This window comes from Diceros bicornis, chromosome 6, assembly GCF_020826845.1.
Source record: "Diceros bicornis minor isolate mBicDic1 chromosome 6, mDicBic1.mat.cur, whole genome shotgun sequence".
Lineage (NCBI taxonomy): Eukaryota > Metazoa > Chordata > Mammalia > Perissodactyla > Rhinocerotidae > Diceros > Diceros bicornis.
This window is the reverse complement of record NC_080745.1, coordinates 84934186-84961313: the sequence shown is the minus strand read 5'-3', so window position 1 is coordinate 84961313 and position 27128 is coordinate 84934186. Positions and strand designations below refer to the sequence as shown.

The window sequence follows — 27128 nt, the reverse complement described above, 5'->3', positions numbered from 1 at the left end:
CCCCTCCCTATCATGCTTTGGTTATACCATAATCACGTCTTCTGGTCCCCAGAATTCACTAAGCGTAGCGCACATCACTATAGGAAAGCTTACTCAGCGGGAGACAGGGTGGGAAGCCCCTGGCTTACCTGCTCGAGGGTGCCGCAGCCTGAGTAGGGAATTGTGAATGTCACCTGGCTCAACGTTATCTGGGGCCGACACTGGTAGCTCCCGTTCCAGCTGAGAATGACAAGGTCCCCGGCAGAATAGCCCAGGGATTGGAGGTAGCTTCTGCTCGCGCTGGCTTGCATGTGATTCGACCGACAAAGCAGCTCTGGTGGCCGAGGCAGAGAGTGCAGTCAGTCAGCGCCCCCGAGTCCCAGCAAGTGCCACCAGGAGCTGCTCCCACACAAAGGCACAGAGATCAAGATGGCTGACAGTCCGCACCAGGATATGCATCCCCACTACCCCACAGTGGAAATATGGCTGAAGTCGGCCTCATTCTCGTGAGAGCCCTGTGAGCGCACAGGGACTTAGGGTCCCTCTGATGGGGATATGGAGGTGGGAGGTGAGATGTTTTGCCCAGTTACCATTTATCCATAAAGTAAAGTAACACTCCAGTTGAATTGTGGGGATGTGAAATAAGGTCCTTTGGCTCCGGGAGCAGGGCAGTGCTCAAAATCCTGACTGCAGAAGGGAGCTTGGACACCACCTTGCCCAGTCCCTGCCCATTCTGCCAATCAGTACACTTAACAGCTCAAATCACGGCCGTTAGCCTCTGCTGCGGGTGGCTGAGTGACCAGCTCAGTCCGTCTTCACATAGCAGCCACATGTGCTAGGCGTCAGGACATGGTCCAGCGTCCCACACTCTGGGAAGGTCACAGGCCTCAAGGTCACCTCTGCCCTTCGCACCATCTCACTATATGCTGAAAGCATCATCCTGCACCTTCTACTTAGTCTCTGATGACCACAGTAAGGCCAAAACACTGCACATCAGCTAGTTCTGGCCCTTGACCTCATTTCTGGGCAGCCAGAGTCCCAAAACCCACTGCTCTTGGCCCCTTGGTGACCTGACAAGGCTGCTCTAGTTTCTTATTTCACAGCCACAGAACGGTTGAGCAGCAGAAGGCTCTCAGAGGTGCCCCTACTCCCAGGGAGCCCTCATGCGGGGGACTTACTGGTGCTGTCATTGGAAGGACTAGAGTAGAAGTCGGCCTGGAAGCCTCTCCTTGTGACACTGCCATTGCTGATGAAGCGAATAGACATGAAGTTTGACGACGAGGTGAAAGAGCCCCTTGACCCATCACAGACGCGTGCGATAAGAGGGGAACTGTGGTGGGGACCATCGAACACCTCGATGTAGTCGTAGTTACAGCCTCCTTCAAGCCTGCAGAGACAGAACACACAGCTCTGGCTTCACTCTTAACCGGGATTCGATGCAGGGGGCCAGATCTCAGGGAGGGGTCGCACCTCTGTGCCAGAAACTCTGACAAAAGTAAAAGGGAAAGGAACAGATTTTCTTAAATCTAGCAGAGATTCATCTTCCCATGACCTCCGTGCAGGGGTCTTAGTCCTACCTTTTAGGGTCCCACTTATGAAATCTACAGCCCCTCTCCTGACAGCCCTCTGTGTCATAAAAGGAAGGGATCACATGCTGCCTTAGGTATTTTCTTCAATCAGCAAGACCCCAGTTTCCCAAAGAATAAAATAAATATCCAGGAATTCATAGTGATAGAAATAAATAATTGAACAAAGAAACATTGGGCCAGTCAAACAGCCTCCCTGAAGCCCCGGTTCCTTATTTTCAAAGGTGAAGTAATCCTATCCACACATACTGACGAGAGCTGGTGTGAGGCTCAAATGAAACAGTATATGGAAAAGGGCCTCATAAAGTGTCACCAATGGTGGGGTCCTTGTTACTAAGGTGTTGGCTAAAGAACCAGGGGTGGTCAACCTTCCTCCAGAGAATTTCACAAGTCCCCAGTCCAAAATGAACAGTAATGATGTGGAGATTAAAATAATATTACATCTATGCAAAACCCCGAATGAATTTCCAAGTCAGAGACTCCCAAGACCACTGCAACCTGAAATCAAGAGAGAAAACTTTCGTTCAGTGATGGCTGTTAGAAGAGAAATTACAGTAACCACTTTCCAGGACCCTCGAGAACGCTGGTCCCTTGCACGGTCACCCCCTCCTTGGACCGATCATGTATTAATGTGGCTTTGATGATGTCTCCTCTGCTTAAAACGATGGCCCCCGCTCTCCCTTGGATGAGGAACAGACACTAACCTCTGCGGCAGTGGTTTCCTCACCTCCGCCTGACCCCAGGAACTCCCCCCATAAAAGGAGGGAGTGGAGAGAAACGCCACAAAAAACCTCGTGTGGCTGTCAATAGGCTTCTTTGCATTATTATTACACCGAACAATAACCCCTCCTATTGGATAACATTTTCCAAGTATTTTCATATATTTCTCTCCTGTGACCTTCCCAGTGACCAGTGAGGGGAGGAAAGCAGGTATCTTATTCCCCTCTTTTGACTGAGGCTCAGGAAAGTGAAGTGATTTCCTGTGGCCACTCAGCAAATTAGAGACAGAACTGGGACTTTAAACCAAGGCTCTTGTCCTGGCCCCACCTCCACGGACTGCCTCTGTGTTAGGGAAAAAAATCGAAGCCACAAGAAAAAATGTCAACCAGGCAAACATCTCTCCTGGGTGTAGGTACCGTTTATTCCCTCCCAAAATGTCAGGAGGCCCCCACACGATCTGCTTTGCCCCCACACTCACTGGACATCTCTGAAGACAACAGTCACGCGGTAGGTGTTTTGGACTTCGATGTCCCACACACATTTGGCGTTGTTTGGATAGCTCCCAGGATAGAATGGGCTGGAGAGGTGCCCTGAAGGTTGGGACAGGAAGCCTCCGCAGGAATAATTTGCTGTCAGAACAAAATGGAAATGCTGATGCCCCCCAGAGCACACTGCACGGTCACCTGGGGGACGTGTGTAAACAATTCCCAAGACAGAAACCCGACAGGAGGAGGCCTAGACCTGGACTGGCCACGGAGGGTCAGTGGGACGCCCTTCCCACCCTTAGGGAAGTCATCTCCTCATCATTCTCGTCATCCTCCCCCAGTGTCACTGCCACCGAGGGGAAGGCAGAGGGGATTTGTCAGGGAGCTCAGAACTTACTGGTTGGACGGGTGATGTAAACAGGAGCTGTTGAAAAGGGAAAAGACAATGATCAGTTTCTTGGCATCCTTGACACAATTATGACAAAAATACTTGAGTGCTTGCTTGTGCTGGGCCAGAAATGTGCCAACCCTGGGCTCACAGTGAGATGCTGGATACAGGCCATGCCCTCAGGGAGCTCACAGCCTGGAGAAGGGGACGGAAAAGAGCCAATCCCAATGTAGCGGGATGGAGAAGCGATCAAGTAGAGTCCAGGCAATGGTGGGAGCCAGGAGCTTTGGCTTCTGACCCAGACTGAGCAGGGAACAGAGGGCTGATAATCAGGGGCCGAGGCCTAAAGGTGGAAAGGGGTGTTCCAGCCAGAGGGAACAGCATGTGCAAAGGGACCCAGGTAGGAGAGTCCCTGGCACACTTGGGAGACCTCAGTGTGGATGGAGCAGGGAGGGGAGGGAGAGAGGAAACCAAACAGACAAAGGGAGTGAATCGTGGAGAGCCCTAGAGATCGTCCTGAGCAGTGAGGATCTGTGTCCAGAAGGCCCTGAGGTGTCACTCGAAGGTGCCGAGGCTGAGACTGACACTGGCATTTCATAGAAGGCCCTGGCTGCAATGCAGAATGGGTGGGAGGAGCAGGCCTGAAGCTGCTCTGCTGCAGGAAGCCAGGTGGTGAGGACGTGCAGGTGGGGATGGAGAGGAAGGTCTCAAAGAGCCAGGAGTGTGCTGGGAACACTTAGAGAGGTTCAGCAGGAGCTCAGGAGCTGGCCTTCAGGAGCTTTTGCTGGTTACACACCGAGCTCAGCAATGAAGCAGGCCCCATCCAGCCCACACTGACCAGGGTCCAGTGTCCGAGGGGATAAATAGCCTACACTGGCCTCTCCTAGGGACTGACCAGAGACAAGAATCTCATGCTGGCCAGGCTACTGAAGGACAAAGAGGAGCCTAGAGAGATGCCCAGCTCTCCTCGGGTTGGGATGTCAGCTACAGGGGATGCTATCTGCTAGGGAAGGCACAAGGACAAACATGCCCTGCACGGTCGAGGGGCCAGCAGCAGAGAAGGGCAGCCAGACGGTGAGATGGAAATCACGGGTACTCACCAGAGGTTGTTGTGTAGTTTCCTAAAAAGGAATAGAGGAAAAGCATCAGTCACTAAAGTGTGGCTGGAAGGAAGGGACGAGGCACGGACACACCCATGCGACTCATGGACTATCCCCTCAGTGAGTGCACTGTGGTCCACTGAGTTCTTGCTGTGAGGCCTGTGTTACTAGGAGGAGGTCTAAGTGGTTTCCCCAGCTGTTTCCCCAGCCCCATCGTTACTTGGGGGTCATCAGCATCACAGCCAGGGATTATACCATCATTTATTCTTCATTTCCTACATGTCCAGACTTGTTCTAAGGGTTTACACGCATTACCCATTTAAATTCTCTGATCACAGTTGGAGGCAAGTACTATCGTGGTCATTTCCTCTTAATAAACGAGGAGACAAGCTTAGAGAGGTTAACTCACTGCTAAAGGTCATAGAGCAAACGAGAGAGTAAGAACACACACAGGACACCAGCTATGTGTCCAGCATAATGGCCGCAGGTCCCAGAAGCCCACCAGAGATAACACGGCCCATGCATGGTCTCCTGGAGTGAGTAGGCCAATGGGGCAGGCTGACAAGCTCCTGCCTGTCCCCTCCCCAAACTGAGCCACTGACGCCATCAGCCACCTGTCCTTAGCTCTCACATTGAGGCAGGTCAGAGGTGCAATGGGCCTTCCATAAATGACATCACGTGATACCTGAGCAAATGACTCCAGCATCTTCACGGTGGGCACAATTATGGGAGAACCAGCCCCGGTTCCGGCACTGCCAGAGAGTAGATTCCGTTCCTGAGCACACCACATCGTCCAGGGTGATGGGGCCAGAGCCATGGCCAAAATAGGCGTTTCCCAGGGCTGATACTGCATATCCACAGCCCAGCTGTCTGCAGACCACCTGGGCATCCTGAATGTCCCAGGAATCATCACAAACTGTCCCCCAGTTGCCACCGTGGTAAATTTCCACACGCCCGGCACATGCACCAAAGGAGGAGTTGAAATTGACTAATCTCAAACTGGCATCTGAAAGACACATGCCATAAATATGATGGCCACATCCCACAAAAAATCTCCAAGGCTGAATAACCCATGGGCCTGCCCTCATCCCCAAAGTCACCAAACGGCACCGATCAGGGTACGGACAGCTCCATGAGTGAGCTGGAAGGGGCTCCAGACATCACAGAGCTCAGACCCCTCACCCTCCAGAAGGGGAGGTGTTGGCACAGCAAGGTGAGTTACTAGGTCCCCCAGGGAGTTGGTGGCAAACCCAAGGCCAGGTGTGTCCCCTATTCTCCACACCTCGCTGCCTTGGCTTACCACAGTCACAGCCAGAGATAAGGAGAGTGGGCAACGGGTCACTGAAACCCTTCTTGGATTTCCCGTGGGAACCATGATACACGCAGAAGAGGGGGCTGCATAAGTACACCGAGCCTCGAAGGTCAGGTCTAGTTTCCACTCACCTCCTGGAAAGGAGTTATACCAAGCAGAAAAGCCGGTGTTTTGGACACTGGCATCACTTCGGAATCGAACAATTATTCTGTTGTAAGAAGATGTGAATATTTGCCTGGTGCCATTACAGATTTTCCCCAGCAAATTATTGCTGTTCAGTGACCCATCAAAGATTTCAACATAATCATAATTGCAGCTACTGTGTAACTCCAACCTGTACGGGACAATGGATTCATGTCAACACTGAAGCTTCTATTGTTCGTATATTTTATAGAAAGTTTGGATTCGCGTGTGATGCTATTGACTCTAAGATTTTCTTCTTGCTCTTCCTCCGTTAAATCAAAGCACTTCCCAACACTGCCTGATGCTCATGGTAGGGAGCAGAGCAACCTGAAATCTAGTCCAGGGTACGTGAGAGCGAAAAACACCCCAGCCCAGGACACAAAGCAAACCACAGGGTGTGCAGTGGAGGACCCATCTTTCACCAGATGACCTGAGTGTTACTTACTGCAGGTGGTTGAAGCCCAGGTTTATGCGGTAGCCAGAATTCACTTCTATCTCCCAGACACACTTAACATTGTTCGGGTAATATCCAGGGTAGGATGGGCTGGAAATTGTCCCACTGGCACTGAATAAGAAGCCACCACAATTTGAAGACGGTCCTATAGAGGAGAGAGAGAGGGACGTCCTCATTGTGGCGGGTCTTCAGATGCGTTGTGACGAGAAATTGTCTTCTGGGTATGAGTCCTCAGGTTTCATCCTCTGCACTTATAACACGACTCAAGTTTTCCTTGAGCAAGTCCCCTCTCTCAGGCCTGGCCCCAGGCCGCCCCCCATCACGGGCCTTCATCTGAGTCTCTACTTCCCCCATACGGCCTAGAACAGTGATTCTCTGGCAAGAGGTGACCCAAGCTTCAGAAGGAGCGTGTATCGCCTTGCAGCAAAAATGCCAGGAAAGCAACAGAGTGACTGCTGTCGTTGTTCAGTTGATTACAGGGAGGGAGTTGGGGATAAATCCTGGCTGAGTGAAGTGCTGGCCCATGGAGAGCACTGTGTACTGTAACCATTCCCTCGTGTCTCCCGGGACACGAGGTTCTGCCACCTGGCAAGCAGCGACGTAGAGCGGGCTCAGGAGCAGGGCTTCTGCCACAGAAGGCCTGGGCTTGCATCTCGGCTCTGCTCTCATCAGCCCCAAGGTCTTGAGCAAGTTACTTAAACTCTTTGCCTCAGTTTCCTCATCTGAAAAAGGGGGTGATAATAGCATCTGTCTCATCAGATTCTTATGGGTATCAAATGAGATAATACCTGTAAACCCTTAGAACAGCGCCCGGCGCATAATAATTAGCGCGCGACAATATTAGCTCTCATGATTTACCAGAGAGTGATAAATAGTATTAAGCGTTGAAACTTTTTGTTGGTTGGTTTATTTTAATAGATCATTTAAAAATGTTTTTGTACTCAGTGGCGATGTAAAGTAAAACTGATGTTCTTCCTTATTCATAACTCTTTTGGTTTATTTTTTCTGGAGTGTACAATTCAATGGTTTGTGGTATATTCAGAGCTCTGCAACCATCGCCGCAGTCAATTTTAGAACATTTTCATCACTCCAAAGAGAAACCCTGCCCCCATTAGCAGTCACTCTCCATTTTCCCTCAACACCCTCAGCCCCAGGCAACCACTAACCTACTTTCTGTCTCTACAGATTTGCCCATTCTGGACATTTCCTATAAATAGAATCATACAATATGTGACCTTTTGTGACTGGCTTCTTTCAGTTAACATAATGTTTTCCAAGTTCATCCATATTGTAGCATCTATCAGGACTTCATTTCTCTTCATTGCCAAGTAATATTCCATTGTATGGATATACCATATTTGCTTATCCGTTCACCATGGTGAACATTTGGGTGTTTCCACGTTAGGGCTGTTAGAAATAATGCTGCTCTCTACGAACATTTGTATATAAGTGTCTGTGTAGACACATGCTGTCCTTTCTGCGTATACTCCTAGGAGTATAATTGCTGGGTATTTGGTAAACTCTACGTTTAACTTTTTGATGAAGTGTCAAACTGTCTTTCAAAGCAGCTGCACCACTGTACATTCCCACCAGCAGTGTCTGAGCGTTCCAAGCTCCCCACTGCCTCACCAACACTCGTTATCATCTGACTTTCTGATTCCAGCCAACCTACTGGGTGGGAAGTGCTATATCTTTGTGGCTTTCATTTGCGTTTCCCTGATGACTAACGATGTTAGGTATATTTTCATGGGCTTGTTGACCAGTTGTGCATCTTCTGTGGAGAAATACCTGTTCAGATCCTTTGCTCATTTTTTAATTGAGTTATTTGACTTTTTATTATTGGTAAAAGTTCTTTATATATTCTAGATGCAAGTCTCTTATCAGATGTATGATTTGCAAATATTTTCCATCATTCTTTGGGAAAACAGTGTTTCTTAAAGATAATCGGGACTTTAGAATATGCCTACCCAGAAGTTCTATTTCTATGCTGGGAAATAATCCAGGATAAGGCCAAAGTTTTAGACACAAGGATATGCATACAGATTTCTAAAAATATAATAAAGACTATTATAAAATAAAATAAAAATCTTACTGTATGCAATTACCTAAGTATATAAGATATAATGCAAAAGAATCAATTCTTTTGTCCTACAACTAGTAATTGTTTAATAAATAATGGTATATCCATACAATGGAAAAATGTGCAGCCAGTAAACTTTATAGTGTAGAAATAATTTCAATGCCATAAAAATGCTAACTTTAAGGCCATGGAAAAACTACTTCTTATATACTCAAGTGAAAAGGGATGTTATAAAATAGGGTATAAGGCATGCTGTGATTTGTGCGTATGTGTCTATATGTGTATGTGGAATATACATCAAAATGGCGACAACAGTTATATACTCATCCATTCATTCATTTGCTCATTTATTCTTTCTACAAACATTTATGGAATGCCAGCCATGACACTGGAAAATAAGGATGCAATCAGGAAAAAGGCAGACATGGTTCCGGCCCTCAGGAACTGCACAGTTTGTCAGAAAAGACAAGCACGAGCTTTTGCAAACATACTTCTGAATTTGTAATTCCCCAGCTTAAAACTTTTCCACAGTTCCCTCTGCTCTTAGGATAAAGTCAGGAGTTTTAACCTGCGCACTAAGCTCTGAATGATCTGGCCCTCGCCCAGCTCTCTGACAGTCCCTCCTGCCACCACCTCTCACTCATTTGAAAAGCCAGGCTCCTTCCCACTCAGGCCTTCAACGCATTCCTTCCGGCTGGAAGGCATTTCGGCAAGTGACCCTGCTTCTCTTGTAACCCTCAGCACAAGCGTCACTTCCTAAAGAATGTCCCCAAATCTCTCGATCCAGTAAAGTCTCTACTAATATGGCCTCTTGGCACACTGAACTTTCCCTCTGAAGCACCTGTCACAACTGCAATTATATCAGTAAGTTGATATTAAGTATTTAATTCTATGAGCTACCCAAGGGAGGTCAGTTTCTCTTTTTCATCATTCTGTAATTTCACAACCATTCTTAAGGGCAATTTGACCATATGCACAGTAAAGATCTTAAAATATTTAACATAAGAAGAGTTAGTATTGATTAAGTACTTTCTATGTACCAGGCACTATTTAACTTAGGTCCAGTAAATCTATCTCTGTCTTAAAGGGAAAATCGAGAAGGTACGCAAAGAGTTATTTATAAAAATTTTCTTCATCACAGGGTCATTTATAATAATAAAGAAATAGAAACAACTTAAATGCCCAACAATTGGGGATTAAATAATTTATGGTCATAGCTGCACAATGGAAACGATGCAGGCATTCAAAATGATGGGAAGAGAAGATTCAATGACATGAAAAAGTAGCCATATCATTTCCTAAGAGCAATGGAAAGCTCTTGAACCATGTCCATATCATGAGGTAAAAATTACTTGTAAAATCATGGTTCTTTGTGAAATTATCCATTTATAGTCTCCCTTCTTCCTCCCAAAGCTTTGGAGATAGGAGAAGAAATACAGCCTTTAATTCTATCCTTTAAGAATCACTTATCTCATTTGCTTAAAAGAAGGAGAGGTAGATCTCCTTAGTTCAAACAAGAGTCATCTACCTAGTGGGGGAGACATGAAAGTTGCCTGTGTGCAAGCCGGTGGCCGTGAGTGCAGGGTACGGTGGGGCAGCCTGGGTAGGCAGTGCATGCAGGCTGAGATGGGCTGTGCATTCTAGGCATCTGCTTCATGGACAGCCAAGCCTGGGCATAAGAAATCCATGCCCTATGGTCCAGGTGGGAAAAAGTGATACTTACCCTCAGTGGTTGTAGGGAATGGGTGCCGCCAATCTAGAAAGAAAATGAAGCAATTTTAGGATTTTAGTAGATAATTTTTTAATTCATGGTATTTGTCTGATAGAGAAAGTTAAATCCTTTTCATACAGCAGGACTTCTCAGTGCCTTGACCATTCCAATTTGCACCGTAGATGGCCGAGAAGGGCCAGTGTATGTAGCACTTCCCAATATACTGTCACTGAAAACTTTCAACGGCATAGAGAACATTAAGGGGGCTGTTCTCTCAACACTAAGGAATTCTTTAACAGACAGACATTTGTAGAGGTGTCATTGGCCATGTTTCTAAAATGGTCACAATTATCCATGGGATGACTTGGACAGTCATTTTCATCTGAAATAGGCAGAGGACCGAAACCTCTTCCCTCGCAGCCTCTCTGGAACAGCGCTGGCAACAGGCAGAGGCAGGAGGCCAGACAGGCTCTCCAGGCTGAGCTCAGTGAGAACGGTGGTCCTGGGAACTCGGCTGGTCACCGTAACCAATTCCAGACCCTCCAGGAGAAATCACTCCTGAGGAGGAGCCTGCTCCTCTCCTACTTCTGGAAATCTGAGAGGGTGGCTTCCAGAGAGGACCCTTGCCTAGGGTGGCAGGACTCGCCAGGACTCCAAAGCAGACACTAGACCCTGGAGGAGGCCCATAGCTCAGCGTCTGGGCCAGCATCCCGCTGGAGACAGGCGGCCAGCCCCCCAGGATCAGACCTAGGACTTGTTCTCCAGGGACTCCTCCCTCTGCCCCACCCCACCCCGCCCACAGGGACAAAAAGCAAGGAAGGGCCCACCCCGAGCCTCCTCCTATAACTTTCGGACCCAAGATGGATCCAGAAGCAGAGAGTGGGCCCCAGGGAGCGTGGGCCCCAGGAATCTTTACCTGTCGCCGACGCCACACCTGGGCTCGTGTTGGGCCAGGCGGCTGGAAGTGCAACAAAGGGAAGGCAGAGTTAGACGTCAGGGAGAGAAGGGTTCGAAGAAGGCTTTTGGCGGCACCACGACAGCGCTTCCACACGTGGATCCCGCCCCTTGCTCCCCGTGTGTGCTGCACCAGCCTCCTGCTCAGCTGCCTCCCTGGGGACGAAGGCCCTGCCGGAGATCAGCCTGCTCCCGCCACCTCTCTGAGCCCGGCCCGCCCTCTCGTCCCTTGGAAAATCTTTGCCACCTCCCTCCTCTGAGCCACGGACTCACTGGCCCGTCCCAGGGGATGCCCAGACGCCGCGGCTCGCACAGAAAAGGCAGGCGCCGCCGGGCAGAGTGGACCAGGAGCCGATCGGGTCTCCCGGTCCCCGGAGCCCCACAATCACTCATTCCCCTCCCGTCCCCTGGGCACCGTCTCTGCCAGTCGTGGATGCGGAGGTGACCCTGCTGAACCTGAGGGTGCTGCAAGGAGTGAGGGATGGAGGGAATCCGGCCTGCTCCCAGAGCCCGTCAACAGAAGGTCGGTGGCGATCCACCTCCATCCTCCCACAAAAGTCTCCCCGGCCTGGACCGGGCCAGGGCAAAGGTCAGGGAACGCGCGGCCCGTTGGCTGAGTTTCTGGGGACGCTGTCAATGCGCCCCGCGAAAGCTCACACTGACGTCAGGACGGGAAGACGCAAGCCTCGGGACTCCCAGGACTAGTTAGGAAGCGCGTGGCGTGCCGCGTGTCTCGGTGACAGAGGGCGAGAATGAGGCGACCCGTAGGTTCCGCACAGAGCAGCGGTTGGCCCGGAGTGAGGAGACAAGGGAGGGGGGGACAGGGAGCAGAGGGACTTCCCGAGGAAGTCGCCGGGTACTTACACGGCAGGAGTGTGGACCGGGCCCGCACGTCTGTGAGAAAGAGAAGGAAAGTCGGACCCAAAGCGCGCAGGGGCCCCAGCTGGTCTCCGAGGTGGAAGAGGCGCAGGGGCTCACGCCGAGCTGAGGCTGCTGGCGCGCCCGCTGCGCGCACACCGCCCCCCAGCGCCGCGAACCTGCGGGTCCTCCGGGAGCTCCGCCCTCTATCCCACCGCCAGTGCCTGCCTGCCTGGCTGGGCCTGGGGGCTTTCTCCTCTCCGGAATAGGACGGCCCCTTGGCACGCCCGGGACAGGCCGCCACGGCCACCGCCTCAACTCCCCTGCGTGGCAACAGCAAGGAGGGGTCCCAGCAGTTCTGGGGGAAGAGCCCATTCCGGCGGCCCAGGGGCAGGGAGTCCGAGACTAATGGGGCGCCCCCGAGACCCTGCTGGGGATGGAGCTCCAGCCCCAGCGGCCTCGCTGGCTCATCAGCATTCCGGGCTTCAGCGACCCGCCACTGCCCACAGCCCGGCGGCCCCCTTCCCCACTGCTCTTCTCGCCCTCCCCGGTTCACGCCGGAGCCTGGACTCCTGTTCTCTGAGTCGGCTGCTGGGAAGACCCAAATGAAGGCACCCGTCGAGGGGTGAGGGTGACCCATTTTCCAAAGGCACCCTCAAAAGCGGTGCGCTTAGAAGAAAGCCCCAGAGAAAAGCGGGTGTGGACTGAGCGCTCGACCCTGCTGAGAAGGAAGAGGCTGGTTCTGTCTGACTGCAGAACAACCGGAAACAGGCAGTGATTTTCCTTCTCAGAGCCCAGGCTGCCAGAACCTCAGGCTGTTTTGACTGTACCTCCCAGCTCTCTCACTAGAGGCCCCAGGGGGGTGCACGGGTCCTCTGATGCCCACAGGCTGAAGGACCACAGTTCCTCTGTGTTGAGAAGGAGCCAGGGTGGCCTAATATGGGCTCAGGAAAGGGCACAGGCAAGGATGCTGCCCCAGAACGTTTGCACCTGACACTCCAGGCCCTGCAGCCAGAGACCCAGCACCTCTGCCTGGCCAGGGATCAGCATGCATCAGTGAGAACCAGAGGGGTGGGCACTGAGCACAGGCAACAGGACCTCCCTGGAGACAGGACACCCACCTCCACCTTGGAACTTTTGGAGATGCCCCTGCAGGTTGATTCCTTCCCAATCTCAGGGACATTGTCCATGGAAAGGATACACATTCAGTCATGAGGCCTTGTTCAGAGAACCTCCCCTTGGGAGCTGAGTACTCCCACCTCTTATAACTTCTGCACCTCTTCTGGATCAGAGATGAACCTATGGGTGCAGTAGGGTAATGAGCCCAGAGGGATTCCACATAACAAACATTACCTTCCACTGCAGTTGTCAGGGGTGCCTCCGTGGAAATCAAAGAACCTGCAAAGTGGAGAAAAGGAGAGGTCATTCCAGGAAGGCCCTCGTTCGAGGAGGGTTGGCCCTCTGCTTCCTCAACTCTGAAACAAGAGGTTGGATGCTGAGATCCAGAAGCCCCGCCCTCTCCTAAAAATCTATATTTCTTTCTTGTGAAACAGCACTCATCTCTCAGTCACTTGACTGACCCTCATTCAATGCTGAGATGCCACCAGGGACACTCTTTGCCCCTGTCCTCATCCTCCCACCTCCTCTATTCCTCTATTCCACAGTCTCCGTCCAAAAACTCACCCAGTTGATTAACAGCCCCACCTGATTCACAAGCTTGTACTTCAAATACCAACTGCCTATTTCTATGGCTCAAACACACCCCTAAATGACAAATGTCTATCATCCCTGAGATATTCCTGAAAGGTGACACCATCCAGGAACACTGACAGTTTTCCAAGATGCATCCCCAAATGCTGTAATACACTCGCTCAAAAGTGATAGCTTGGAGGGCCACACTCTCTTCGGGAGCCCATATTCTTGTGGTGGTTGGATTACCAGCGTCACATCCTATGCATGGCGGCATGTGCACAACCCAAGCCACATGGCAAATGTCAGTGGTTGCTCTAGAGGTCAATAATTTAACTAGAACCTTGCCTTGGATGACATAGAACAGGCGGCACCCTCAGAGGTTTCTTTGTGGCTTTAAGGACTCCTTGGTGCTTGAACACCTATCAGCACTCAGTGAACACAGGAGGAATGTGGCGCTGGGATTCGCTAGGTCGAGTCAGGGAGAATTTCTCTCTCCCACTGAGGCTGTAAATCTCTTTTGCTTGTCATTTAATCCCCAATAAAGAGAACTTACTGGTTACTCCTCATTCTCATTTTGGTGTAGATTTAAATTTTAAAGACCAGAAGTCCCCAATCCTTCTCTCCCACTTTTAAAAGAGGAGAAAGGGCCACTTAGGAAGGTGTTAGGTCATCTCAGGCCAGGATGGCCATGATGCTGCTCATCGGAAGGTGTCCCTGGGTGGACATCAGCAAGCTCTGAAGGGGACTGAGATGGAAACCCGCCTCCACCACTCCTAGCTTTAGGACTTTAGGCAAGTCACTTGGCCTCTCTGAGCCTCCATTTCTTTATCTGTGAAAAGGGACAGGAATACCTGCCCTCTAACCTCAAATAAGACATCACTTAGAGTAGAGCAGGTAAACTGCAAAGCGTTATGCACATGTGCTGTGATGTTGAGGATAGCAGGAGCTCCTGTCCTCAGAGTGGCACAGGTGACAGCACGAGGCGATGTCTGCACTACCTGAACACAGGTTGCCGGTGTCTTCCCTGTGGCCACATTCATGGTGGTACCACTTGCTGTGAGGGCAGTTGACAGGTAGGCCTCCCACCCAGGGCAGTACACTGGGCCCAAGAGAACGTTCCCTGAGCCCTGACCAAAGCGGGCCCCGCCAAGGGCCAACGCTGAATGGCCACAGCCCAGCTGCCACAAGATGACGTCTGCGTCCCAGCTGTCATCACACATGGTGCCCCAGTAGCCTTGGTACAGGACATCCACCCGGCCCTGACAGCGGTCACCTCCATTCACCAGCCTCAGAGGCAAACCGGCATTGACACGGTGGAAAGCCCTGTCTTCCCCGTCTCGGCCCCCTGATTTTCACCACCCAGCACTCCCTGTTCTCCTCCTTCCTCTGACCACTGCCCCGTCTCCTTCACCAATTGTTCTTCTCTCTCAGGACCTTAAATATCGCTGCTCTTCCAAGCGCCGTCTTAGCCGTCTTCTCACCCTGTCTTTTCCCCCTAAAGGACCTCACGTACTCTGAGAGTTTCCCAGGTAGAGGACCCCAAATCCATCTCTCCAGTGCTAATCAGCCCTGACAACCCCAGCCTTAAGCTCTAGACCAACATTTTCAATGGCCTCCTGGATATCCCAGCCCACATCCCATACTCAACACAGACTCTCTCCTCAATTTGAATCGGTGGCGTCACCATGCTCCACAACAACCGTGTTGGAAATTTGCTTGTCACATTTGATCCCTCCTTGTTCTCACCTCTTATATCTTAGGTCATCTTTCACCTTATCACCAAGGTCATCCTTCCTTTCATTCCCACCACCATTTTGCTAGGGTAGACTTTCCTTCTCTTGAGCCTGGCCTGCTCCAGGGGCCTCGCAGTCATCTCTATACCCGTGCCCCTCCTTTCTCTGATCTATTCACATTCACTGATTAAACTAGCATTTATGGAGTGCCTACTTGGTGCCCATACCCATGCTGAGATGATTTATCTCTCTCCCCCAGGCTGTCCCAAATTTGATCTTCAAAAAGTACACACATGTTGAGGTCACTTTCCTGTTGAAAATGCCTCAATGTACTCTCCACTCTCCTCCATCAGGATCAAGTTCAAGATGGTATTTGTCCAAGATGGGGCCTTGACCTACCCTTGCAAGCCACCTATAAGGGATTCAGAGAACCTGATTCTCACCATAAAGTTGACCACCACTACGGAGTCAGGGGGCACCGTGTTACTTCCTGACACGATCCTGCTAAATCACCCACACTGATCATGCAGGGAAAACAGAGACGAGGTCCTGAGGGATCCAGCCCAACATCCTGACAGCAGGAGCCACATCCTGGGTGTGGCTTTTCAGTGGTTAGTTTGAGGTGGTGAGAGATTTGTGGTCAGGGAGTGACCAGAGAGGCTGGAATGAGATGGAAGAGAAGGGAACAGGCGGCTGCTGTGGTTATTGTAAGAGGAGGAGTCAGGGAAAGAGGGAGGAAAGGTAAATTGCCTTGTTTCTAGGGTATTCTCATGGAGCATTTGAGCTTCCTCAGCCCTCCTTCGGGCCTCCTTCTGGTCACTCCCGTGAAAGCAGAAGAGCTCTCCCTTTCCCTGCCTCAATCTGTCCCTTGCCGGACGTCAATCACCAGAAAGCTGTCCTTTGAGTCCTTCCCAGGCATGCTCTCAGGGCATGCTCTGAAAGGGCAGGGATTGGCCTCAACTCATTGAGCCAACAACTCACTGGCAGGGTCAGCTGTCCTGGGTTAGCACATAAAGGACCCTGACATGTCAAAGCGCACACACTCTCACTGTGGAGTAGGAGGAGAGGTAAATACATTTAGAGAGAATCATGGACAAAGGCAAAGGCACCTGTTCTAGGTTCAAATCTCTGCCCAGCCACTTACCCACCATGTGACCTTCGACATGTAACTATTGATGGCTTACCTAACTGGGTCCCGGTTTCCCCATCTGCAAAATGGGGGTAATTATGCTATTCACATCAGAGTGTTGTTGGGAAGATTTCATGATGATAGCACCTATTGTGTGCATTAGTTGAGCACTGATGTGCCAGGCAGTATTTTAAGTGCTTTTTGAATATATTAACTCACTTGATGTATAAAAATAATTTTGTGCAGGGTACATAGCGACCACTGGGAGGATGTTAGCTCTCTTCAGGAAAACTGCCATGAATGGTGAGAAGAGGTGTTGACTCTTCGTCTCTTGGGACACCAAACTGAAGCCAATCTCATGCAATGAATGAATGAATGAATGAATGAGAGGCGAGAGAAGAAGGAAGGAGAAAGAAAGATGGGCCTGGCTGAGTGTATGCTTGGGAGGTGCCTAGGGTCTCCATCCCTCTCCATCCCTGTGTTCTGAAGAGCAGACACTTGCTCTGTGGCCAAGCCAGCACTCAGCCTCAATTAGCCAACAGCAGCAGCAGCAGAACTGGCTGACCCTGCCAGTGAGTAAAGCCCAGGAAGACAAGTAAAGCAAAAAGGTCTTACCGTCGGTGGTAGCCTGGGGGTTCCACTGACCTAGAAAGAAACCACATTCACCTTAGAAAGGAGGTTCCGCTGTTTGTACATAATCTGCTACAGTCAGATACTGGCTTGAGCTTCACCTAACAGTCATGCCAGGGGGCGCTGTGGTTCAATCTTGGGTTTGTGTGTCGCCAGCATTCTTGCAGTGTTTGGGGTTTTGCAAGAGCAGATGAACACAAGTGGGTAGGATACGGGGTGCTCAATAATTTTAGGTGTAATAAAGTACATGTCTATTTACCAGGCTCCCTAACGCTACAGTCTCTAGTCACAGGATGTAATCTATGCTCAGAAAGAAAGGCTGGACCAGAGAAGGCTGTTTAAACTGGTTGTCAAGGATTGCGGGTAGCTGCTGAATCCACCCTCCAGTCTGAAATTGAGTAGAGTCAGCACTGGGAATTGCCACTCCAGGCCCCCTAATTAAGTAAATATTTTGGTGTCAGCTATCCTGTTCCTTCTGATACATACCCTGAGAAATTTTCACTCTATCTTGAAGAAATCCAATATCTAGAGAACCCTGGATCTTCACCACCAGTGAGGCCACGCTAAAGCTCTCCAGGCCCCCTTCAGGTTAACCCTCAGTGTACTGTCAGCGTCCATCGGACTCAGTTTCGTTTTTTGAGTCTCTTTTTTTGAGCAAGTCTAACTGTATTTGTGAAGATTGATATTTTATGATTTTTATATACTTTTAAAGGTCTTCCAAAGTGGAAAAAGAATATTTATTCATTAAAAATATAGGATAAAACTCATTCTGTACTACAGTTACTATACGGATTCATTGGGTCCTTGTACAAATCCAAGATACATTTTGGGTTATAGTGATCTCATTTTTCCTATATCTTGAAACATTTTTCTACTTCATCATTCAACGAATTAGTTCCTCAGTTATTAGTTCATCAATTCTATTATGAAAAAGACATATAATAGGAATATGGAAGAACAGTGGCATTGCCTAGAAGGAACATAAAACAGTGAAATAAATCGTCACTCTTTAGTGCCCAAAATATTGCATTATCTTTCAAGAAGATATTTGTGTGTGTGTGTGTGTGAGGAAGATCAGCCCTGAGCTAACATCCGATGCCAATCCTCTTTTTTTCTGCTGAGGAATGTTGTCCCTGAGCTAACATCCATGCCCATCTTCCGCCACTTTACATGGGAGGCCGCCACAGCATGGCTTGATAAGCGGTGCGTCGGTGCACCCTGGATCCAAACCTGCGAACCCAGGGCCACGGAAGTGGAGTGTGCATACTTAACCACTTGCGCCACCGGGCCGGCCCCCAAGAAAAAATTTTTTTAAAGACTGGAGACACTGTCTTTATAGCACACTTTTAGCTTTTATTAAATGTGGTTACAAATTCAGAAATTTCATTATCTATTGGCGATGGCAAAGAGAAGAAAATTAACAAAGGAAGATGTTTCACAATAATTAGATGAAACAGAAGAGGAATACAAAGAGACAACACTACCCTAGATGCTACAAATGATGGTGAAATTGATTGTACAATTGAAATCTCAGACTATGAGTCTTCAGAGGATGATATGCTAAATGAATTTCTGCAAATTCAAGAGACGAGGAGTCAGTAATATAATTCTAAGTGCAAAAAGAAAATATGATCCTCTCACTGACTTCAGTGGGAAGGATTTCATCCACGATATTTTGCAGCAAGAACTCGAACCATCTCATTTTGCTAAAAGGACTAGAGATACCGCCCTTTCATCTTTTATGAGGCTAATGGGCCCAAATCTACTTAATACAAAGAGATCTGCTATGTTTAAATTGTTATTAAAATTTCTAACAAGGTTGATTTCACCATCCCTTGTTTCTTACTTCATGATATAGGGAGGGTTAAGGCATCGGATAAACTTCCCAGATACTTTTTAAAGTCAAGTCCTCCCAGGAGCAGCCATCAGGGCTCAGAGACTTGAATTTCTCTGACAGAACCAACAGGCCAGTGAGGGTCCTTGATGTCAGAGAACTGCACCACTGGAACAGTCTCTCCACCTGGAATGTGGGGCCCACAAGGGACTCTTCCAGCTGCCCTGCCTGATGTTGTTGATGGCCCATTAAGAGGGCCAGTGAGGCCAAGTGGCTACACACCCCTGAAAATGAAGAAGCAATTCACAATAGGAACAGGCAGCCAGAGAATTCTTTCAACAGACACCACAGTACCAGGAAGGGTCTGCCCCAGCACATCCCCACCTCATTTCCGACATACCATCCCTACTCCCACATTCAAGGGCAAGCTGACAGACATGCCTGAGAGAATCCTCCAGTCAGAACTCTGCTATTTGAACACAGTTCAGAGGACACCATGCGATTCCCACTGCCAGGCTCCAGGCATCTTGCTTAGTCACATGGCAGTCAATGTCAGAATCTGCATCCAGCTCAGAAGCTCTGAGCTCCAGAGTCTTGACAACACTCATCCACAGCACCAAACAGAACACTGAAAGTGTCTCTGCTTGGGCTGTGTCCATGCATTTTGAATGAATCCTCTTGCACAGACTTATTGAGACCAACTTGCACTCTTCCAACAATTAACCACATAGTTACAGATGATAGCGGCTGCAATTTTGGGAACGGTGGTAAATCGCCTGGAGAAAGAAGCTTCTACTTGTTTGTTTTCCAGGAAATGGAAACAGACTGTTCTCTAGCACTGGGGATCAGTGTTCAAGATAGCTAAGCTGTCAGATTGGACCAACTAGGAGCCACAAAGAGTTCTCTCAAGATATTCCCCAAAGGCCTACTCACTTCCCAAGGGAGCTGGTACCTGTTCATCTGGACTCAGCCATTGCCCCAAATCTCCCAAAGTACCTATTGTGTATATCTGGACATTGTGTACACTATTGCTCACCTGGAGGAAAAACTGAAGGACTTGAGCATAAAAAAAAAGCAAGGTATCATCAAACAAGCCCACTTCTACCACATGGAACACTCCAGTTATTCTGGAAGAGAAGCCTAAGGAGATTGTATAGCGACTCCAATGGCACTCTGGAAAGTGCTCTGGAACTTAAGCAAATGTTTACTGAAGAGTTATTACATCTTCATAGTTTGTTGAAGACAATACCATGTGTTACTATTTATACGCACTATCTCTTTTAATCCTTCCTCTAACCCCGTCATCGCGATTTACAGATGAGGACACTGAGGCACAGACGTTATAAAAGTAGCCCAAGGACACACAGACTCCAGCTCTACTGTGCATGCTTTTAGCTATCATCTCGAGCTGCCTTTTGTGACAGCCACTGCCTGCTACCAGCCCACTGCTTGTGGTTCTTGCAAGGAAGGTGGTCCAGGCCAACCTACCTTCCATACACCCGCCACAATTGGGTTTCCAACTGGCAGTCACCCAGCAGCCTTGACTAAGACTCCATACTGTTTTCCCACTGATTTTACAGCACCATTCCAGGATAAGAACCTTTTTGATCATTGTGGTTTTCAATTTTAAGAAGGTTTTCATTTTTCATCTGTCACGAGCAACCAGGTTATTTCATTCTCTCAGGTACGATCTCTTCTCTGTCATACAGTCTCTCCCATGTAGTGGGTTTAAGGATTTTGTGGATGGGAGCCTTACCTGAGCCGTCTCCATGGAGTCTCAGTGTCCCCAAGCCAATGGCCAGCCTAAGGGGATGGTACAGAGGGACAGGATGCCTCAAGTGGAGATGGTCCCAGATTGCTCATTGCTTCATGGGTCAGTTCACGATGTGACCAAGGATGAGCACTCCAGAGATTTACTCATGGATATATCTCTGGATTTGCCTCCACCATCTCCATCCAGATTTAGACAAGGACTTAGAAGGCAAATAAGAACTGGAACCGACAGCAGCTGTACACACACAAGCTCCTCACCCATTTGCCGCAAAAGACAAAAGGGGTTCAACCACCAATGGCAGGCAATACTTCCAAAACTTCGTTGATCAGAAGTCTTTTTTTTTCTAGAGCTTCAGACAAGGTGTCAAGGGCACAGGTTGGGAAATGGGACCTTGAGATAACCTCCCATCGGGGCACTACCCTGGCTAGCTACAATATTAGGATGGCTAAGCCTGCAGGAGGAGGAGTATCTGACAGCTGGGGGAGGGTGGCTACTGTTAACCTAAGTCTATCTGTTCCCTCAAGTTCCTGACAGCAGCGACAGTGAATAACAGAGAAACACTCTTCCCTCCTGCTCTGTCTGGCTGACTCCTACACCGGCTCTGGACCTCAGTTCACCTGGGACTTTCTAGAGACCGCTCTCTCTCTGATGGCTTGAACACGTCTCTCTTGCCGTGTGCCTCTTGCTCCAGCATTTATCACGGCTGTAATATTAACTGAATGGTCAGTTGATTAATGTCTATCTTGCCATTAGACCCTACGTCCCTGAAGGCAGGGAACATGTTCCCCTGAAACAACACAGAGAGATTCCATGCTGTGGTCTTTCCTGCTTAGAAGGGTCCTGGTAGGACTGGTTCTTGCCGCAAGAGGCGGCAAGGATATTAAGGCCATTATGAAAGGTATGTAAAAGTTCGATGCTAGCAATGCACCTGTGGAAAAGTCTTTATATCAACAAGTCACACTTCTGATGTAGCCAAGAACCATCTGGGAAATGTTAAAAACCTAAATTCACTTGACATTAAGTAAAATATAGACATTAAGAAAAAATAAGTAAAAATTGATAGTGCTTAAAATATATATACATATCTTCTGTCACTTTTCTTGGACATTCTTAGCAAAGTCATGCTTCCATAATTCTATTGCAAACACAAAAACTTAATTCAGTACTGGGCCATGCAGCATTGTTGCTCAATGTGTGGTCTGCAGGTCATCCTTATTTTTGGTTCTGTAAAAATGCAGATTCCTGAGCGCCACTCCAGGCCCTCCAAATCAGAGACTCTAGACGAGGGTAAGGCGAATTCCAAGGACCTCGCATTCAAACAAATAACTCAGTTGATTTGGATGTGCAGTGAAATTTGAGTCAATGGCAAAATAAAACAGAGGAAGAACATAACTGTATGACCACACGGTCCATTTATGCTAGACCTTAAAGATGTTTCTATTGCCTTTGTGTTTCTAGAAGGGACACAAATCACACTGTTGTGCAGACCTCATACCATTAATTAAAGTTCAGTGAGGCAGTACTTATTCTTAAGATTGAATGTCTAGAATGAAAAATAAATTATACACAAAATACAGCATATTCTTTTCAGTGTACTTACCAGGTGTGCTGAGAAGACCTGATGGGGGAACTATAAAGGAATAAAAGAAAAATCAGACACGCGTGTGGTTCATCCACAGGGATCCTGACCGAGAAATCCACCTTTGGACCCTTGCTTTTCTTACACTTGACTCTGAAATAGAGACATAGCAACTTCACGGGGATCAACGTCAACAGATCTATAACCCGTTTTTGAAATTTAATTCAAATCGATAAAGATTTCTGGAGTCTCTCGTGTGTGCACCACAACATGCCAAACTAGTCCCAGAAAATGTGGCGATTATAAAAAAGGGCTCTTGATACCTTAAAAACAAGTTCAATGAAACAACACTCTTTAAGATTTTGTGCATTTGTTTCCGCACATTTCCTGTTGCAGATATTTGCTTATTTCAGTAAAATAGAAACTAACCTTTCATCACTGTAGAAAAACAAATTATGCTTGTGCAAAAATGCGGACCCATTGCTTTTCTTATTTATGTGAGAAAAGTTAGCCTACGCAGCTTGTCTTAAAAGGCATGAGGAGTTGAGGTTGAGGGCTTTGATTTAATTTAGCAGTTCTCAACTAACTGAATGGAATGGCTAAAAGCACAGATTAGTAACTCTTTGGTCATTTAGTCTAAAAAGGTCAAGTGATTTTGGTTGACAGAGACAGTGGGAGATAAAAATCTCTCTCCTTTCCCATAAGATGACAGAGATGATATTTACTGAGACTTACTAGCCTTCATAGGGTTATTGGGAGAATTAAACGAGCAAATGCAGATAAAACGTTTATCGCCCGGACTGGTACATGGTCAGCACCCAACAATGTAGCTACTTCGGCAATGAGATTGTGATGAACACTATGATTATACAATTTCAATCACTCGTTATCTTATGTATTTCATTATCTCATTTGGTCCTCACGGCAACCCATGATGGAAGGGTTCCCTTATATTAAGAGAAGTAAAGTGAAGCACTTAGAGGTAAAATAAGTTGCCCAAGGTACCACTATTATTTCCATGTTCCCGATGGAGACACCAAGGTTGGAGAAGGATAGGCATCCTTACTATCGTGCCTCCACCCCGTGCTGCATCATTTGTACCACCTCTTGGAGGCCCACCTGAGCAGATGACGCTGGCGTCTTCCCCGTGGCCGCAGTTGTGCGAGAGCCAGCCGTTGTGGGGGCAGCTCCACAGGTAGGACTCGTGTCCCGAGCAGCCCACGTCGTCCAGGACAATAGGCCCTGAGCCCTGACCAAAGCGGGCACTTCCTGGCGCTGACAGAGCTGGGCCACAGCCCAGCTGCCTGCACACCACGTTGGCGTCATGGGTGTCCCAGCCGTCGTCACACACGGTGCCCCACGAGCCCCGGTACAGGACCTCCACCCGGCCCTGACACCGGCCCTCTCCGTTCACCAGCCTCAAGGCCAAATCTAGAGGAAAGCACAGAGATTTCACTGTCTGTCCCTTCTGAGGGACAAGATGCCCGGCCTGCGTGAGACGCAGAGCACTTCACAGTGAGCGGGGATCCAGAAAAGACTGGACAATCAAACGGATTCCTCTCCCTGTTTTCTGTTTGAACTTAACAAGCTAAACTCTTCAGTGGAGTTTGGGCAACCTTGTATCCTGAGGGACTTTCATGGCGACATCACTTTCAGGTCCCACTTCCGCCTCCAGCCTGACCTTTCAAGTCTGGTTCCAATCATGAAAAGCTTGTCCTGCCCGTAGCACAGCCCTTTCCCCCCAACCATGGGAGCACCCACCGTGTGCCCGGCACTGCCGTGGGGATTGCTCCCCACTCAGAAAGCAGAGCAATAACATTCCAGGTGTCAGCGAGAGAGCCAGGCTTGTTTCTAAAAGGCCTGTGTCCCTGCACACTTGGGGCATCTCTTCTCCTCCCTCACACACACACCCCGGTGACGATTTTTAAAGTTTAATCGTGGCAGACGGTTTTGAGCATTTCCTAACATGCGAACCTCTGCTCATATTCAAGAGCTTGATATACGTCATCTTAGTTCATCCTCAAAACAACCCTGTGGGGAAACTGAGGCTCAGGAAGGTGACTCCAGATCAACTGACTAGTGAGTGACAGGGGCAGGATTGGTACTCAGGCAGTTGCTCTTAACCATTTCACCTTTCTGCCTCCTGATACTTTATTTAACATTTGAACTATTTGACCCAAATCATGGTCGGTGCTTTTGCAAAAGCCGGCACACTCATGCACACACAGGACTATAATAAGATGAGGAAATAGTGAGCCGAAGTTATCATTTAAGGCATCAACTGTGGCAGAAGTATCCACTATTTTCCCAGGAGTTGATAAAAATTCTAGAAAGGAATAGAAAAAATAAGTGATTATATCCAGAGAGACTCAGTTACATGCTGCTGTTCCAAACTGCGTCTGCTGCCCCGCTGAGTGACTGTAACCCCTGCTGGACAGCCAGTAGGGCTGCCTGGGGGGCAGAGATCTTAGGAAAGCGGTGTGGCTATGCATAGGCTGGAGGGGAGACTTTGGGCCTGTCTCCTGGTCAGAGTGGAACCTCGCAAGGAAGGGGCTGAGGGCCCAGGTGGACCCCAACAGAGGAGGCCCTTCCTGTCCTGCATCTAAAACCCAGCAGGATTCTCTGCAGCCGTCCCCCCTGAGTCCTTGGGGCTGGCCTTGGGTCCCACAACCTCCCAGTCGCAGAGTTTAATTACCTCTTGGCATCTGCGTCTCCACAGAAGTGGTTTCCATGGTTGTTGCTGAAAATACAAAGAGAAAAAGGCCCAATGAGAGCTCCTCTGAACACAAACATTAAATCTGACCCCCTTGCTCATTGGAGCAAGGGCGGGGGGCTGCATCACACTTCACTTTGGAGGCTTAGCTGGCCCCGTCACTCCTAAATTAATTCACTCAGCGAATATGGACTACTCTCTGACCGCACACGAGGCACTGCGCTAAAAGTCGGGGAGAGAGAAGGGATCCATCGTAGAGGGTGAGGCTCAGTCCTCTGGAGCTCAGAGACTACTCAGCAGCCAGACTTGGTCACCGGCCAAGGAGGAGCAGAGAGTGGGGGGGAGCGGGACTCTCAGATGCAGCAAGTCGTGGGCGTGGGAGAAGGGCAAGAGCAATCCAAAGAGGAAAGAGGAACGGGTATTTCTTTGCGCTGACAGAGCTGGGCCACAGTCGAGCTGCCTGCAGACCATGTTGATGTCGTTGATGTCCCAGCTGTCATCAGACACCGTGCCCCAGGATCCCTGGTACAGGACCTCCACCTGGCCCTGACACCAGTCACCTCCATTCACCAGCCTCAGGGCCAAACCCAATTCAGTCCCTAGAGGAAGGCACAGCATTTCGCTTGTATGTTCCTACCGAGAGACCAGGTCTCCAGCCTCTAAAACATTCATATTTCTTCCCGGTAGACAAAGATCCCTGAGAGAATCACTACCCGGGATGGAGCCTTAACATGCCTTGAGTGAGAGTTCTTCATGCGTAAAGTACAGTGACTGCTCTGCCAAAACCCAGTCCACTAGAGCTTCTGAATTAAAAATATACACGTCTCAGCTTGCATCCTGGAGAGGACCTAGAAACTGTTGACATGTTTCTTCTCTAGCGTACCATGGGCAGAGCCCCAACTCCCCTGAACCTGGGACTCAGGACTGTCCGTGCTGAAGAGTCACCTGGTGACCCCAGGATGTTCTAGCAGGAGCTCTGACACTCGTCTGGGGCTCTGAGGTTGGCTTGGAGAGCATCCTACACTTGGTCCTCCTGGCCGCACACCAGGTCTTTGGGGCCAGAATGGCCCGGGTCAGCACAGAGCTGTGCAGATGGGACAACTGGCACTGTGGACAAGAGACTGATCCCACTGGCCACCGACCCAAAACACACATGCTCCTGGAGACCCCATGCTCTGACTAACCCTTCCTCACCCACTGGAACACGGGCTGTGAAGGAGGCTCCCACTTAAGCCAGGCGCTCAGGTTCACAAGGGATCTCCCTTTGCACAACATGCTCACAACACTCTCTCTCACTCCATCTCCTAAAAAGTTTTCCTGAATAAGAGTCAAACCCATCAATATACTCAGCATCCTGACCTGCAGAGAAGGACCCATATGAAATTATCCATTTCCTCTTGCAGCAGGAGTCTCAGCATTTGTGATAGTAGTCTCTGCATATACAGATAGTAGAAGGAGAGAAAAGCAGAAACTACAAAGTTAAGTCTTCTCTGAGGAGACTCAAGGACTGAAAGTAAACTAGAATGTGCTGAAGAGATGTCATTTCTGATCTTGAATTTTCTCTTCCTGTGTGACTTCGGAAAAGTCAAGAAGTTGTCTAGCCTCGAGCTCTTCTGCTCTAAAAGGCTATTTTTTGGGGGCAAATATCTCTGTATCACCCTACTGACCCTGATTCTGACATTCCCACATGTGACCTATGCAGGGCTCCTGGGGATGGATGCAAAAATGACTTTTCCCTTCCTGATGCTTCTTTTGTGTGTGTGTGTGAGGAAGATCAGCCCTGAGCTACCATCCATGCTAATCCTCCTCTTTTTGCTGAGGAAGACCAGCTCTGAGCTAACATCTAATGCCAATCCTCCTCCTTTGTTTCCCCAAAGCCCCAGCAGATAGTTGTATGTCTTAGTTGCACATCCTTCTAGTTGCTGTATGTGGGACGCGGCCTCAGCATGGCCGGATAAGCAGTGCATTGGTGCGCGCCCAGGATCTGAACCCAGGCCACCAGTAGCAGAGCGCGCGCACTTAACCGCTAAGCGGCGGGGCTGGTCCTCGATGCTTCTAATTGATTATTCTTGTCTAATTGCATTGGCTAGTACCAATGACTAGTACATCTGATATTGACATATGTACCACCAGGATTGCCAATTGATCCATGCTGACTCCCGGGCAGGGGCCTTGGTGTGGAGGCTGTCCTTCCTCTTATCCTAGGGCCAGAGTTTCCCATAGGAAATGGGCAG

General features: G+C 49.1%; 1 protein-coding gene across 1 annotated transcript in view; it reads right to left on the bottom strand.

Moving 5' to 3' along the window:
- Positions 1–27128, bottom strand: part of LOC131407627 (deleted in malignant brain tumors 1 protein-like) — a 48413-nt gene that overhangs the window by 8936 nt on the left and 12349 nt on the right. Inside the window, 18 exon segments of the mRNA XM_058544385.1 lie at positions 129–313; positions 1158–1366; positions 2764–2914; positions 3168–3194; positions 4259–4279; positions 4944–5264; positions 5702–5904; positions 6199–6352; positions 10011–10043; positions 10915–10956; positions 11817–12401; positions 13164–13208; positions 14501–14572; positions 14575–14829; positions 16980–17009; positions 22203–22232; positions 23301–23585; positions 25455–25493. Of these exon segments, the coding sequence (XP_058400368.1) occupies positions 129–313; positions 1158–1366; positions 2764–2914; positions 3168–3194; positions 4259–4279; positions 4944–5264; positions 5702–5904; positions 6199–6352; positions 10011–10043; positions 10915–10956; positions 11817–12401; positions 13164–13208; positions 14501–14572; positions 14575–14829; positions 16980–17009; positions 22203–22232; positions 23301–23585; positions 25455–25493 (2687 nt within the window).